The sequence below is a fragment of the Stegodyphus dumicola genome, chromosome 9 (assembly GCF_044657685.1).
Source record: "Stegodyphus dumicola isolate Sdum_Otavi_A_Nest chromosome 9, ASM4465768v1".
NCBI lineage: Eukaryota > Metazoa > Arthropoda > Arachnida > Araneae > Eresidae > Stegodyphus > Stegodyphus dumicola.
In genome coordinates this window covers 130806167-130821762 of record NC_140776.1, presented here as the reverse complement: position 1 = coordinate 130821762, position 15596 = coordinate 130806167, and the positions used below count along the sequence as shown (strand labels likewise).

At 32.1% G+C, this 15596-nt stretch overlaps 1 protein-coding gene across 1 annotated transcript in view; it reads left to right on the top strand.

Annotated features, from left to right (window-relative positions):
- Nucleotides 1-15596, top strand: part of mGluR (metabotropic Glutamate Receptor) — a 370983-nt gene that overhangs the window by 288597 nt on the left and 66790 nt on the right. The window contains exon 4 of the mRNA XM_035352507.2: nucleotides 5338-6392. Within this exon, the coding sequence (XP_035208398.1) occupies nucleotides 5338-6392 (1055 nt within the window). The remainder of the gene's footprint in view (nucleotides 1-5337; nucleotides 6393-15596) is intronic.

Sequence of the window (15596 nt, the reverse complement as noted above, 5' to 3'; positions counted from 1 at the left end):
GAGCAATGACACCTTCCTTTTTCCTGACTTCTGCCATGCAAACAACTCTGCGCCGCTTATGCTAAGATACTTACGTCGTACCTTTTAAACCAGTATATATTAAAATTTATTGTATTTAACGATGATTTAAAAGTAATTTCTCTGCCAAAGGGATGATTTGGGATGCCTAAAAATAAAGATGGTGATTCTTCAATTCAGTTTTGTTAGCTGCTTCCTCAAGCCTTTACCCTTAGCCACCACTGTCTTTGAATGCCAGAAATTAAAGTACAAGATTCACGGTGTTTAAAGGTGTCAGCCTTTGCTAAACAAAATAATAATAGCTTAACGCTGACGGCTAGCCTGAAACCAAGGATGTAGGTTCGATCCTTACGTAACACTTCCGCTGAAGTACACCCTAAGCAGCGTTTGGTGATGAGACTGTTAGAAGATCGATGGGTTCAGCTATTCCCAGCTGTCTCCCAACAAGCGGCCAATCTTCGGAACGGGAAAAATTTTAATTTTTAGTATTCATCTCATAAGTCTCATATCTTCTCATTGTTCTAATGATTCCTCTATCAAAAACCTAGAAGTAGTGTTTCCTAGAAAGAATACAGCTTAAGTATCCATTAGCAAGACTTTTGCTTTATCCGCTGCACAAGTGCGCTAATTAGTCAGAAGGATATTCTTCGGTTCGTTATTCTATTACAAAGTCTGCACATCAAAAAATTGCTGACATCATTCACTCCATAGGATCATCCATTTTGTACGTCATGAAGTTTTATTATAAATCCGCTTTATCTGTTGAATTAATTACACATTTTATGCGCTTTTATGAGTTAAAAATTCTTCATAAAGAATTAAAATGGATTAAAATTAGCACATGGCTGGGTTAAATTAAAAGCCATTGCATTTTGAGACTCCATTGTTGTTGGAAAAAATTCCAAACGATATTTTTAATTTTGTTTACATTAAACCACAGTTTAAAATAAACGATGAATTCTTGCTGTTTACGTGTAACAAAAATGCAGTGCTTTGAGAATTTCGTAACAATATCCAAAAGATAGCATTAACCACCAACACGTATGATAGTATTTTTTTAGCTTCAGTTTTTCAGATTGGCTACGCCATTTATTTTTCTAACTGTTAATTTATTAATAAAATATACACTATACATATATAAATTCAGCTGAAAGCTGGGGTAGTAAACGTATCATTATATCTCTACTACATTGTACTACATTGTCTTACGTTATCTCTTAAGTTGTTTCCACTGGGGTTTATCTGAGCTAACGTAGACACCTGACGTAGCCGAACCATCTCCAAAACCAGTTTTTTCCCACAGGCTAGCAAGTTGAAAAATCTGAACTGCAGGCACAGCGGAGCTAGTCGACACATGGAACTGACTCCGTTAGCTCAGTTAAACCCCAGTGGGAACGGCCCTTACATACTACTCTGAGCATTCTATTGCGACCTTCGAGAAACAAGGCCTTCCAACCTCTCGTCACATTACCACGAAGAGAGTGAAGAAACCTGTTCCATTCCTCAAGAGCGATCGCTGTCAGCGAACGGAATAAATTTCTTCTGTAGTGGTGTGACGAGAGAACTAAGATCGCGCTTGTACTCGCGGCTTTTAAGCAGTACCATCTGTTGGCATATTACAATACATTACATAGGGACTACTATATTGTAACCATGTTTATGTTTGTATAAATCTATATTAGGTTTTTGTTTTCCCTTACTGGAATTTTGCTTTATTTATGAATACTAATACCGTTATTCTAATACTGCTATTTCTATTTCTCTGCTAATACTGCTAATCTTTTTCGTATGATTCATATATGAGCCTCCAAAGAAAATGCTTTATTGATGAATTAAATTTAATACATATACTGCTTTCTCGGCATGTAATTTTAGTGTTTGTAGTGTGCAAGCACCCTCCTCTATTTAACCAGCCACAATAAACGACACTGCTCTGTTACAGTTAACTAAATTATTCCTGTGCGTAATTTAAATAGTTTTGGCAAAGAATTATATCTTCTGTGTTTAAAGGGGTAATCGATAGTACTCCATCTGCCGAAAACAAAATCTGATATGGATACTACATGACTTTCTAAGTACGACCTATTAAAGTTACACACACGTTTTGCTGCACTTCATTTAGACTTATTTCTTCGAATTATTTTCACTTAATTAAACGATCCCTCAAGGCAAGTTGAAAACGACACTAAAAACTGTAAATTTTGAAATTAAATACTGTAGTCAATTTTGTTTATAAGGAAGTCAAACTTCTTATAATTTAACTTTCCCAAATATAAGTATAGCAACTGTGATACCGCATTTTTGATATTGCCAAAACTTAAAAATTTTTGTCTTTAAAATTTTTCTGTAACTGGAAGTATATGATTACGATCAAGACTGCGAAAATGGGTATGCATATTATGTGTACTTTTGGTTGTAAATGTAATATTTATACATTATTTTTTGTGCTTAAATCTTCATTGATGTTTATTGTGCATAAAAGAATTTAGTATGCAAAAAATTAGAATTATTCTCTTTGGATTAGTGTTTTTTTTTATTTTAATTTTTTTTCCATTTCTATTCTACTTTAATTTTTAATACACTCTCCCAAAAAATTACTAATATCGTTTGTAATTTATCGATATTCTTATTGCATATTACGATGATAATCCCTGCATCTTCAATACTGAAAAAGGAAAACACTTTTGTTTCCCGCAGAACACTTCGTAAAATTTAGTTTGTTTCAGTTCGCCTAATTTATTCCTCAGAAATTATGTTTTACAAAATATTTAACAAATTTACGATCGAACAAGAATTAAAGGCTTTAATTTCCATGTGTGCTTAGATGTAGTGTTCAGTTCATCCATTCATTCATTCGTCTGATTACTGGAAAGTCTTCAAGTTTGATTCCTTGCCAGAGCACAGTTGATTTTTCTAAACTGTCCTTCCGCCAAAAATGACACTATACTCAAAGGATAAACAATGTAGTTTCTAGCATTAGCTTCTTAATGTAATTACTTGTCCACTTCTTTTAAATTAGTTCGGCATACTTATTATTGAATTTATATTTAAATTAATGTACTGCCTCTAAATACCCTAAAAATCGTAAAACCTTCAGAAACAATTCATTGCGTCTCAAGAATTTCCGTTCTTGAATACACATAGAATTTTGAGGATAAAACTGAACTCATTAGTAGTAACGTGTAGTAGTATTTGCAAACTTCATTTGTTTTATTTAGACATTAATGATCTTTTATTGATTCATAAGTTAAGTAAAATGTGATTATAATTGTATTTGGTGAATGAAGTTGGTAATCTGTATAATAGCTGCATTAAAAAAATAAAATTACCTTTTATTTTCTAAAATTTCAACAGTGGAGTGGATGAGCATTAGCATTGCAGCTTATGTTTTAGATATTTGCTGCTCCGTAGACTTTATCGACCTCTTGTATTGCACTGCAAACCCCTATAAAATCGATATCGACCCATTTCAGTTGTCTTCTTTAAAATAACGGAGAGTATCAAGGAGTTTCCCCTTCTTCTTTGAGAGTAACTTAACTTTCTTCAAGTAAAGTCTCTTGGTAAATACAGAGTGTTTCTAAAGGATAACGTGATTAAATATCTCATGAATGACTGGTCATAAATTCATCACGTAAGAAACAAATAAAATAAGAAAGGTTTTCAGATAATAAGAATTTTGGCTATCCACAAAGAGTTAAGGAACCGAGTTTTGGACTTAACTGTTAAGACAAGCATGATATATGCATCAAATTATGGGACCTAACTGTTATTATAAACATGATATAAGCATAAAATGTTTGGGTGTAACTGCTAGTACAAACATGATATAAGCATAAAATTTTTGGGCCCAACTTTTTTAAGACTTTTGTTAAGACAAACAAGATATAAGCATAAAATTTAGCGCAGCAATTACGCAATCGTTTATAGTATGCATTGATAATACAATCTCTGTTTTCGTATTTTTCAGTTTTTGCACTATGTACTGAAAAATTACAAAATATTACAGTTTTTGCACTATGTACTGAAACATTACAAAATATTATTTATAAAATTCTCATGAGTGACGAAAGAAAAGCAAAAACAAAAAGCATTTGTAAAAGAGTCCTTTCGCAAATGTAAATTGAAGAAAATGTAGTTTAGTACATAATTTTTCCAGCTTTGGAGTGAAAACTAATTGTCATGTCCTTTCCATGCCCTCCCTGATAATCTAATTGTTAAACGTATTAGCTGGGTGCAAAGCCCGTGAAGGCCTTATCTTGCATTCCAGCTCATTTAGGGGAACCTTAAAGGGAAACACAGCATAGCTATTTTGCCTCCGACGTTAATATGTATCTAAAACATGAATCATCTAAGTTTGCAGTAAATGGTCTAGAATACTGCTCAACAACTTATTTCTGATTTCCCAGAGGATTCAGAGTTCTACTAGCTAATACATAGTGAGCATTCACACTGATTTTATTTCAAACTAGGATACTACTCTCTCTGTGAGTGTCCTTATCCAGAATGTTGGACTTAGTGTATAGTGATCCTTTGTGCTCTCAAAATCATAGCACGATTGAGAAATTATCTAACTATTATTATTAATGAGTTACTAATGTTCCTAAGTAATTTAATAGACACTATCTAAATCGTTCCACAGTTAACCGCTGAAGATACTATACTACCTTGTCAATCACTGAGTAGGTATTTCCTGTAGAAGTTTCTTGTACACATATCAAAGCATTTTTTAACAGATAGTGCACGTAAGCGTAGCCTTCTTTCACAGTTGTAGCAAATACTCGTCGTCCAGATATTGAAAAAGATTCAGAAGTTAATCGAGATGCAGGTGCATTTTAATAGCTTAGACGCAGTCTTTTTCTCTCTGTGTAAATACAAATATTCTGTCTGTATTTATATAAAGAGAGAATTAAAACGACATAAAAGTGAACAAGTCCATAGCTTCCAAATAATAGTGTAAGTTATTCTTTTAAAGTCATAATGTACATTAGAGGATTTCCTTCTTCTAGATGATTATTTTCTTATATAATGTCACATAAACTATAGCACATTATAGGCTAAACAGTAAAATTGATAATTTTAAAATTCGATTTCTAACTTTATTAATTATGACTGCTATATAAAATTAAATAAATCTTTCTAATTAATTTAAATTAGGTCTTAGTCTAAGAAACCGCTGTAATGCTAGTAACTTCTGAAATGATAATAAACAGTTCTATACATAAAGAAACTATACAGTAAAATCTACGCTTACCTAAAAGCAGTCATTTCTAAAATTTTATAAAGAAAGATGAATTATTGTTTTTCTTTCCCTATTTTCAGATCCAGGAGGTAATGAAGTGAAATTCGACAGGCAAGGAGACGGCCTAGGACGCTACACAATTTACAATTACCAGCGAGATGACAATACTAGCTCTCATTACTACAAAGTGGTCGGCAAATGGTACGATGGTCTCCACATGGATCTTGATGACGTCAAATGGCCATTAGGTAGCCTCACTTCATCCGTTTGTTCCTTGCCATGCGAAGTGGGCGAAGTGAAAATAACCCAATCGGGTGACGTTTGCTGTTGGATCTGCCATCGCTGTGAGCCTTGGGAATATGTGGTGGACGAGTTTACTTGCAGGGACTGCGGACATGGCCGCTGGCCGTATCCCCACAAACAGAGTTGCTATGATTTGGATCAGCAACACATGCGTTGGGACTCGCTGTTTGCCATCGTGCCAATGGTCATTGCGACCTTCGGGGTGCTACTAACCTTCTGGGTAATGGTGGTGTTCTTCCGCAACAATGACACCCCTATTGTTAAAGCGGCTGGCCGCGAGCTCAGTTATATGCTGCTTATGGGGATCATGTTCTGTTATTTTATGACCTTCGTGATGCTGGCAAAGCCGACTCCCGTTATTTGTGGCTTGCAGCGGTTCGGGATCGGATTCTCCTTCGCCATCATTTACGCCTCGTTGCTCACCAAGACCAACCGGATATCACGAATCTTTGAGAGTGCCAGACGTTCAGCCCGTCGGCCAAGTTTCATCAGTCCCAAATCGCAACTGGCCATCGCTTCCGTGCTCACATCCGTCCAAGTGATAGGAACAGCGGTCTGGTTTCTGTTGGAGCCACCAGGGATCCGGCAATATTACCCGGACGGTAAACGAAACCAGGTGATCCTTAAGTGCAGCATACGAGACTCTTCATTCCTTCTTTCGCTCATCTATAATATGATATTGATTACCGTATGCACGGTGTATGCTGTCAAGACAAGAAAAATACCGGAGAATTTTAACGAATCAAAGTTTATTGGATTCACTATGTACACGACGTGCATTATCTGGCTCGCTTTTGTGCCGATTTACTTCGGGACAGGAAATTCTTTTGAGGTAAGAATGCTTTACTGCTTTAATCACAGAATTTAATTTTTAAAAAATTTTTAAGAAAATATAGTTAATGAAAATTATTTTATAGAAACTTTTAAATATGCCTATCATTTAAAAGCAAGAGACTTTTTTCTGCGCTAAATATATTTTGGAAAGTATCGGAAACCATGTATATTTGATACCTCATTAAATAATTACTTGTCAGTGAATTTTTAATGCTTCAATAAAATATAACTTCTCCAATTTAGCAATGAAAAACTCAAATGACCTTTTCAAATTTTGCATAAAACTGTTTACGGAAACTAGAAAATATGTTTTCCTATTTCCGTTTTATCTTAATTTCGATCAAATCATACCCGCGATAAAAAAAAAGAGTTGGTTGCTAGACTACGATTGAGAAAAATCTCTAATTTATCTTCAATATTATAAAAGTGCGTTGCTCCAGATAGCATTTGAAGAGTTCTTACTGTTTACACAAATCTCTACATCCATTTTACATTTTTTAAATTCATGTGGTTCAGAACATCTAAAACATACAATTTCATTTTCACAATTTTTAGTAGTATGTCCGAATCGAAAGCAACGCAGACACCTCTTCGGATTAAGATAGCTTAGCCGAATATGCCTTCCAACCTATACGAACTCTGCAGTCTTCCAGGACAACACCTTGACATCGAGGGTCTACACGGAAAACGCGATGAGAAATCTCGTCGGAGACTCTTTACATTTTTGTCTAAAGAGAGGACGAACACAACTTCCATCACAAAGGCACTCCTCCTTCATTTTATCCATAATCTCCTTATCATCTATTAAATTTCATACGCCATATACAATAATCTTCGGTTGTATAAACCTTTTCTTCCTTGTATAAAGTTTATCCCTTAAATTTTTTCTGGATTCAATAACATTTTGTACCGTGTCTACTTCTCTGCTATCTTTAAACCTCATCACCAAATCACCATTCTTTCTCGTATGGGAGCTCATTATTTTCATATCAACATCCTCTGGTCTAACATTAGCAATTAACTCCTCGTATACATACATCAACGCCATTCGCAGCTGGTTTAACTATTAATTCATTTTCTCTCCAATCATTTACATCCAATACTTTATTCTTTCTATCCCTCATTTCACATGTATCTCTATCTTTCTGCAAAATAACCTTAATTTTATCTATATCCTGTTTAATATCAAATAAAATATTGGTTCTTGATTGCACCTTGATGCACCTTCAATAGTCTTTAAATTCTGTGAGACAAGCAAATCCAAAACTCTATCTATACCTCTAGCTAGGCCATCGGTAATTTCCCGTGAGACTCGTCTAGCTTTTAACTTGTCTACAAAATCATATAATGATCTAACAACAACGAGTACACTCTCAATTTTTCCTCCATCGTTAGGTCTATCATTACCACAGTCCATAATTTCTTTTATTTCATCCGAACTCTCCAAAGTCTCTCCCTCAGCTTCCACAAGTTTACTCTCCTTATTACTCTTCAGTTGACTCATCACAAAAATCACGAAAAGTTCACACTATTATTCACTAATATAACTGCGACGGGGCCGTATTAAAATTTTCAGAATAAAAACATATATACAAATGTAAGATTTACAATAATTACAATTTAAAGTTAGATAAAATGACAAGAACTCTCATATGTACAATAAAATTCAATAAAATACAGAGTGGTTTGTATCACATAAACAGAAACACACACAAAAACATATACATTCTACAATATTAAGATGATTGCAAAACGCATCAAAAATGTTTTTACAGCACAATCAAATCCATCCAGCTTTAGCATCCGAACAATCCAATTTTATAAATATCAGGAGTAAATAAAACTAAAAACGCCTTAAAAGGTGAAAATATTGAGATTTACAAATTAAAATAATCAAAAATACTTAAAAACACCTCAAATCTGAGAAGCATTCATAGTAAAATATAAAATCAATCTTACATGCGGAAAATCCAAAAATTATCCATCGGGCTGAAAAACATATATAATCAACGCACCAACTTATATATAAGTCTCTCCTGCCATAACATTTAAAAATCCGAATTTTTAATATTTTCCAGTTGGCTAAAAGTTGACATGCTCGCGGTGCAAAATTACAAAGATTCAAACGTAAACAAAACGTAGTATCAAATTTTCAAATACAAAATAACTTTAAAAATAGACCATGAAATTGAATAAAATTCACCATACAGATAGCAAACGATGTATAGAAATTAATATCAAAACAAAAGTACTTCACCAAGTCGATGTAAAAGAATACAGGCCAAAACTTCAAAGTCATATGCAAATGAGCCCCTAAACACGCATGAATCCTAAAATGCCTGTAACTCGGTCAAAAATCCTCGAATCTTCAAAAGCAAGACATCTTCACAAACCGAAAGGCCTGTAGATTCCAAATACAGCACGTTTAGACACCAAAAATCAGTATGCACAAATATATAAGCCCTTCTACACAAGCGTAACAAACACCAATGCATCACACAAGCATTTGAAGAATCATTTTATCTGAATGTCTTTTTATTTTGAAGCGTGTTGTTTTATACCATAAGTGTCATTAATAAAAGAAGCTTTTAAAATCCTATAATAGCTCTCAAAATTTTTATTTTGTGCCCACTGCCGTCAGCATTCAAAGTAGGATTAAATAACTGTGATGAAATTTTATAGTAACACTATAACTACATGTTTATACATAAATTTCTTTCTCAGTTTTATTCTAATGACAATTAAAAAACTCTTTTAATATTTATTATTTTTCTTATATTTATGTTTAAAAAGAAAATGCAGTAAAAACCGCCGAAGCTTTCAAAATTAAAAAGTTATTCCAGTTACAATATTATTTTTTGCTAAAATTTTGCATTATGAGTTGACATTATATACTGTAGTGGGTTATCGGTTGTTGTATAACTCTCTGAAGGTTCACTAAGGGAAAAATTTAACAATTTATTGCAAAAATTCAATTAGAAACAGTACGATAATTAATATTAAACTGCCTAAGCACAGCGCAGATATGAACAATTTCTTCTTAGTGCGCAAGGAATATCAGCAACTGTAAAAAGCACTCGTATAATAAATTCACAATTCCGGTAAATCACAATATGGTCGTTGAATAATAGCGATAAACGCTACAGCTCCTGGACACTGGGCAGTATCACAGGATTGATGGAGTTTATAAAAAATTGCATTTTCGAATTTTAATCTAAGTAGAAGTGAGGATGCGTTTGTATTAATCTTGAAGAGCTGGTCACAGAGTCCTGAGATGGCTAGAGCAACAACTCATAGCTCCCAGACAATTCAAGGAAGATCTAGGGCATACAGAGTATCTCTCACGGTACACTTCAGTTCTTTCTACATTTTGAATGTTTCCATTCTCCGATTCAAGAATTCCATATTAGACACAAGCACATATATAAAAAAATCAATATAATCACAACTACAAATCAAATAAATAATACAAGAATGTAGTAAACAGAATTTAAACTTTTACAAATATACATACAACATATAGACACAAAAAATATTAATTTTATTAAAATGAAGGAGAGAAATGTTACATGCTTTTCATACCTCTGAAACGTTTTATTTTTCAATTTTTAAAACGATTTAGACTATTATCTGAAGTTTTTAGATTGTAAGATTTTATTTTTATTGGTCCAAAAGGGCTTTGTCCCTGAAGAACTATTGTTTTCGTTTTGCGATTTTGCGTTGGTTCACTATAAATTTCCGTTTCACTTTTCAAACTGTTGCCACCAAATGTTATAGCCCTGCATTATATTTGAAGAAATTAAATAATGAAAAATCTGCATAAATGTATGTATATTTTTCGCATCGTGATAAAACAACGGTACATAAAGCCATCGAATTTTGAATGACGTAATCCTACTGCGAATATGGGCATGTGGAAGCCCAAATTTGAAATTAGTTTTATTATCGATTTCATATTTGTAAATCTTTAACGAATTTTTGATTAACAAACTCAAGAATTTTAAAGCGAGCAATAGCAACATTATACAGAAAAAAAACATTTTTATCTCCAGCGCGCGAGACTCTGTATCGGAGGTTCTAAAGATATGCTCAATTTAAAACTATTTTGCGACATTGCTCTTGAGCTGAATTTTATGGTTTAAGTGCGAAGAATGTGATATTTAATGAATAAAGGAAACAGACAAAATGTTAAAAAAAAGCGCCGCTTTGAACACAATTTAAAATCTGAAACCTTTCAGATTTTCTTTTCTTTTCTTTTTTTTTTTTTTTTTTTTTTTTTTTTTATTTTTCATGAGAGATTTTTTTTCTTATTTTTAATTATTTTTTTTTTTTAATTTTGTAGTCTACAGCTTAAAGTATCCGACTACATTCGACACCGAAATTTTGGATAATAGCTATTATTGGTGTTATTTAGCAGAATGCTACTTAAAATAACAGAAATAGGTCATAGATATATTATTATAGTTTCTGCCTTTTCTTCATTATGAGCTAAAAGTTTCTTTAAATTTCAGGATTATTAAATATGTTTCTAAAAAATTATTTACCAATATTTTTAATTTTTTTTCAATTACATTTATCACGGTATAAAGAGTTAAATGGATTAAAATTTAAGTGATAAAGTAAAATGTCAACTAACTATGCCTGTTTAAATCCATGCACTAACCATTTTTCGGGAAATATTTCTCTTTTCATTCAAAAAATTGTCTGCAAAACGTTTAAATATGTGCATAAGTCTAAAATTTACTATGTTTCATACAGTATTTGCGAAAAGTTTCATAAAATTACTTTAGTACTATTTCAAATTAAGGATTTTTTCGTAGCAGAAAAGTTAAAAAGAAAAGTTTTTCAAAAAGATAGGTTTAATATAATGTAAACGCCAAACAGAATGAAAATAAACTATTGTCAAATATGTAAATTAAACTGAAAAACTGATCTTGTTCTCCAGCACAAGTAACAAGTAAAAATTTTCAAAATAATCTTTTAGACATCACCAAAAGTGTTCAAATGAATAATTCTCAGTTTAGAATTAGTTATAGTTGTCTCTGTCCCTTTAAACATCAACTTCCAGAGACTTAAACAGAAACTTTCGGTTCATGGCATAGGTAACGAAAGGCCATAACTCTGCTTCTAAAGACTGGACTGACAAAATAAAAGTAGTATTGGGAAGCTAAATATATAAGTTATGAAATAATGTAATAAAAATGTTACGAAAATTCATCAAATTTGGAGATTAGAACAAATTTGGAGATTAGTGGACACCTTCTAGTCAGAATGTTTCCTAACGAAACAATCGTTTATGACCTACTTTCGGGTGAAATCCCCATAAACTAGGAAGAATGCTGCATATTTTTCTTTCGTTTGAAAAACCTAAAGCAAATATTATTGTTTTTTATTCGCACGTCTGCAAAGCTAATAACTCTCAAAACAAATATAAAAACTACTCTTTCTAGCCATTCTTTTTCTCGCACAAAAAGCCGAGACCAGAAAGGAATGGAACACATGAATCTATTACCTTCTTGACATTCGACAGCGAATTCTAGGAAATCCTGTCCATTTCCATGACTCCCAAAATAGAATATAGGGAAGGAATATAGCTCTGTTATTAGTCTTCGATAATAATGCTGCCTGAGAGGCACTGACAAATTTATACCTTGGTGGTCACCTGTCATTAGAGAGAAGAAAACTTCTTTTTCCTTCAAAAAAGAGACAGGATATTACATAAATCACGTTACAACTCTGCAAGGGTATTCAGTACCTTTATTCAATCCTCGCTTCCTTTTAAGAGTAAGCTGGATTATTGATAGCTTTTTTGCCAGACAGAAAGGAAAAAAAATGAATTCAATATCCGATCCATTCGATCTTTGTATAAGAAAAGAATACATACGAGGACTATAAGAAAACGAGTGATTTTTCCTTGTGAATTATTAAATTCAATATGCTCTCATGCAACTACGACTTAAGATTTTTCAGTGCTGTTAATTTATTTATGCATGCAAATCCCTTATCATATCTCCTTTTCCATCCGCTTCTTGGTTATAGGGAGTTTTTGATTATTACTAACTGAATTTTAATCTTCAAATCCGAAAGTACAACTTTTATCATATTATGTACAGAGTTACTTTTATGAAAAGAAATTACGATCTTAGAATTACAGAGTAAATAATCGAAATTTTGAACGAAAGCTTATAAATAATTTTAAAAAATTCTGATGTGGACACTACATGACTTCCGCGTAAGGTTTATTAAATTATATATATTTTTACAGTACTTCCTTTAAACTAACTTACTTCCTCGAATTTCATTAGAGATATATTTTTCGTTCAATCAATTCAGTTCTCACTTTACAAAATTGTATAAAAACTCATAATAATTTCATTAAATATTATAAAACACAGAAAAACATTAGCTATCTAAATATGAATTCGTAACATTATGGTACACAGAAAAGAAGGAATAATCGGTTCTTGAATTTCAAGGTTATGTTATCATTATGTCACATAGGTTTTTCTTGATTTCGCTTTTCAAAACCAACTGGTTTAACTAACTTTCAAAATTATTTGAAAGAAAATTTATCACGCCATAACTTTATGTATATTTCTCAGTTCTTCATTTTAAAAGTTGCCTTCTTAATTGTATTTTCGCACGTAATATTACGCTCTTTTGCGGGATTTAAAATTCTAACATCCGAAGTTTTATGTTATAACGATTAAAATTTTGCCAAGGTTACAAAACAAATTTTTCGTCCTCTTTTAAACCAAGAATGATATTTTTTTTAATCTGAAGGGTTTCAGATTTTAAATTACGTCCAAAGAGGCCTTTTCTTAGCGTTTTGTGTGTTACCTTTATTTATTAAATATCATGCCTTCGCCCTTAAACCTTAAATGTCAGTTCAATAGCAATGTCGCAAAATAATTTTAAAATGAGCCTATCTTTAGAATTTCCGATACACAGTTCCGCGCGCTTGGAGATAAAAATGCCCCCCCCCCCCCGTAGATTGTTGCCATTGCTCGCTTTCAAACTGTTGAGTTTGTTACTCAAAAATTCGTTAAAGTTTTGCAAAATATGAAATCGATAATAAAACAAATTCCAAATTTCAAATTTGGGCTTCCACATGCCCATATTCGCAGTAGGATTACGTCATTCAAAATTTGATGGCTTTATGGACCGTTGTTTTATCACAATGCGAGAAATATGCATACATTTATGCAGATTTTTCATTATTTAATTTCTTCAAATATAATGCAGGACTCTAACATTTGATGGAAACAGTGTGAAAAGTGAAACGGACATTTATAGTAATTCAACGCAAAATAGCAACATTTATAGTGATTCAACGCAAAACAATAGTCCTTCAGGGACAAGCACCTTTGGACTAATAATTATTAAGCGTAGAATTTATTCTTAATCTAGCCGCGTATTTACAGGCTTTTATTTATAACTCGCTCATGGTTTTTGTCACTATGGATAAAACTTTGTCATTCATTTTTAAACTTTTCCCTGATAAAGTACAGAGTTCAAATTTTGCACGCATTGTGGATGATTATACAACGTGTTATAGCGATTATTTTTCAAAATCTGATTTAATTCTGTATAATTCAAACTTTTTTCCGTGCATATCTTCTTTTGAGGAACAAAATGAAAGTTAGAATTTTAGCGTTCTCTTCATCGGACAGAGCGAAAACAATCTTTTAAATGAAGTTGAGATGAGATTTTAAAGTAATTTCTAATTTTTGTTTTGGCAAAATCGTGGGAATTTTTGACTATTTGACATAATATAAGTAGAAATAGTGGAAGTAAAAGAGTGATTATTCACTATTAGAAATTATTTTTCAAGTCAATAATTTTGATAGATGACGATGCTGAAAAATAAAAATAAAATAAGCTTTTATTTAAAATTATAAAATCTTTAAAGAATTAGAAGGAGAAAAATAATTTATTATAGTTTAACGAGAGCAAAACTTTAAATATTTCTGTTCAGAAAACTCATTCTAAAATTTTATTTCACAAATAATAAAAACGTCGGCGTCTAAGTAACGAAATCGAATAATTGAACCGCATTATTAAACACATAAACCATTAACCGTATAACTCTATCAAAGGCCTTCCGTGCTTTTATTGTCTGTGAAATAAAATTGCAGATAAATTTTGTAAACAGAGCTATTGAACAGTTGTTTCCATTAAACTAAATAATAAATTATTTGTTTGCTTATTTTACAAAAATCTTTTTAAAAATTTTTTATTACTTCCATTGATTAAAAAACTCAACAATTTCAAAGAAAGCAGCGGCAACACTGTGGAGAATAAAACATTTTTATTTTTAGCGCAAGGCTATCTTTCGGAAATTCTAAAGGTGTGCTGTTTTTAAATACGTTTAGTACAATGTGGTGTTAGCGCAAAAGCTCTCGAAATGTGTATACATCTGTAAATAAAAAATGCCTTTCTCCAAATATTTACCTACGGTTTAGCAATGGGTGTGGCCGTAATTCAAGATAGGAACAACACTGAATTGTAAACAAATAAACTTTTAAAGCATTCTGTTCGAGATATTACCACCAGTGACATAATTCTTCATAAAAACATTTGTCTAAATACTCACAATCAAGCAAACTTAAATCACATTTTCAAATTTAGAGCTGATGCCGCGTGGAAGATTTGAAGTGAGAATTTAATTTATTATATAGTTTAAAGGCAACAGGAATTTAAGTAATTCTCTTCATAAAATTCATTTACTGTTTTATATCATGAATAATAAAAGTGTAGGGTGTCTTCGACCGATTTATAAAAATATTGGCTTGTGCTTTTCAAAATGCAAATCGATTTCGTAATTTAGGTGACGACGTTTTTATTATTTGGAATATAAATTTGTAGATGAATTTCATAAAGAAAATTATTTAAACTTTTTTCCATTAAACTAGATATTAAATTATGCTTCTCCTTTTAACTAATTAAACCTCACGTATCCCATCGAGAGAGGCTGAATGGGACATAAGGCAACGAAATTTCAGTAAGTTTTCCGTAAACAAATCTTCGTCTTTGAAACTTTTATTAAATTCCTGAATTTCTTATTCTCTATTTCTTACTAAATGCATTTTTTACCTTTGTAACGTATTGGTCCCCAGTCTTGCAACTGGAATCTGTTTACGCAAGCATTTATGTTTCGTAATTATCAAATTTCCCATCTGATATCTGAATGAAGTTCAAA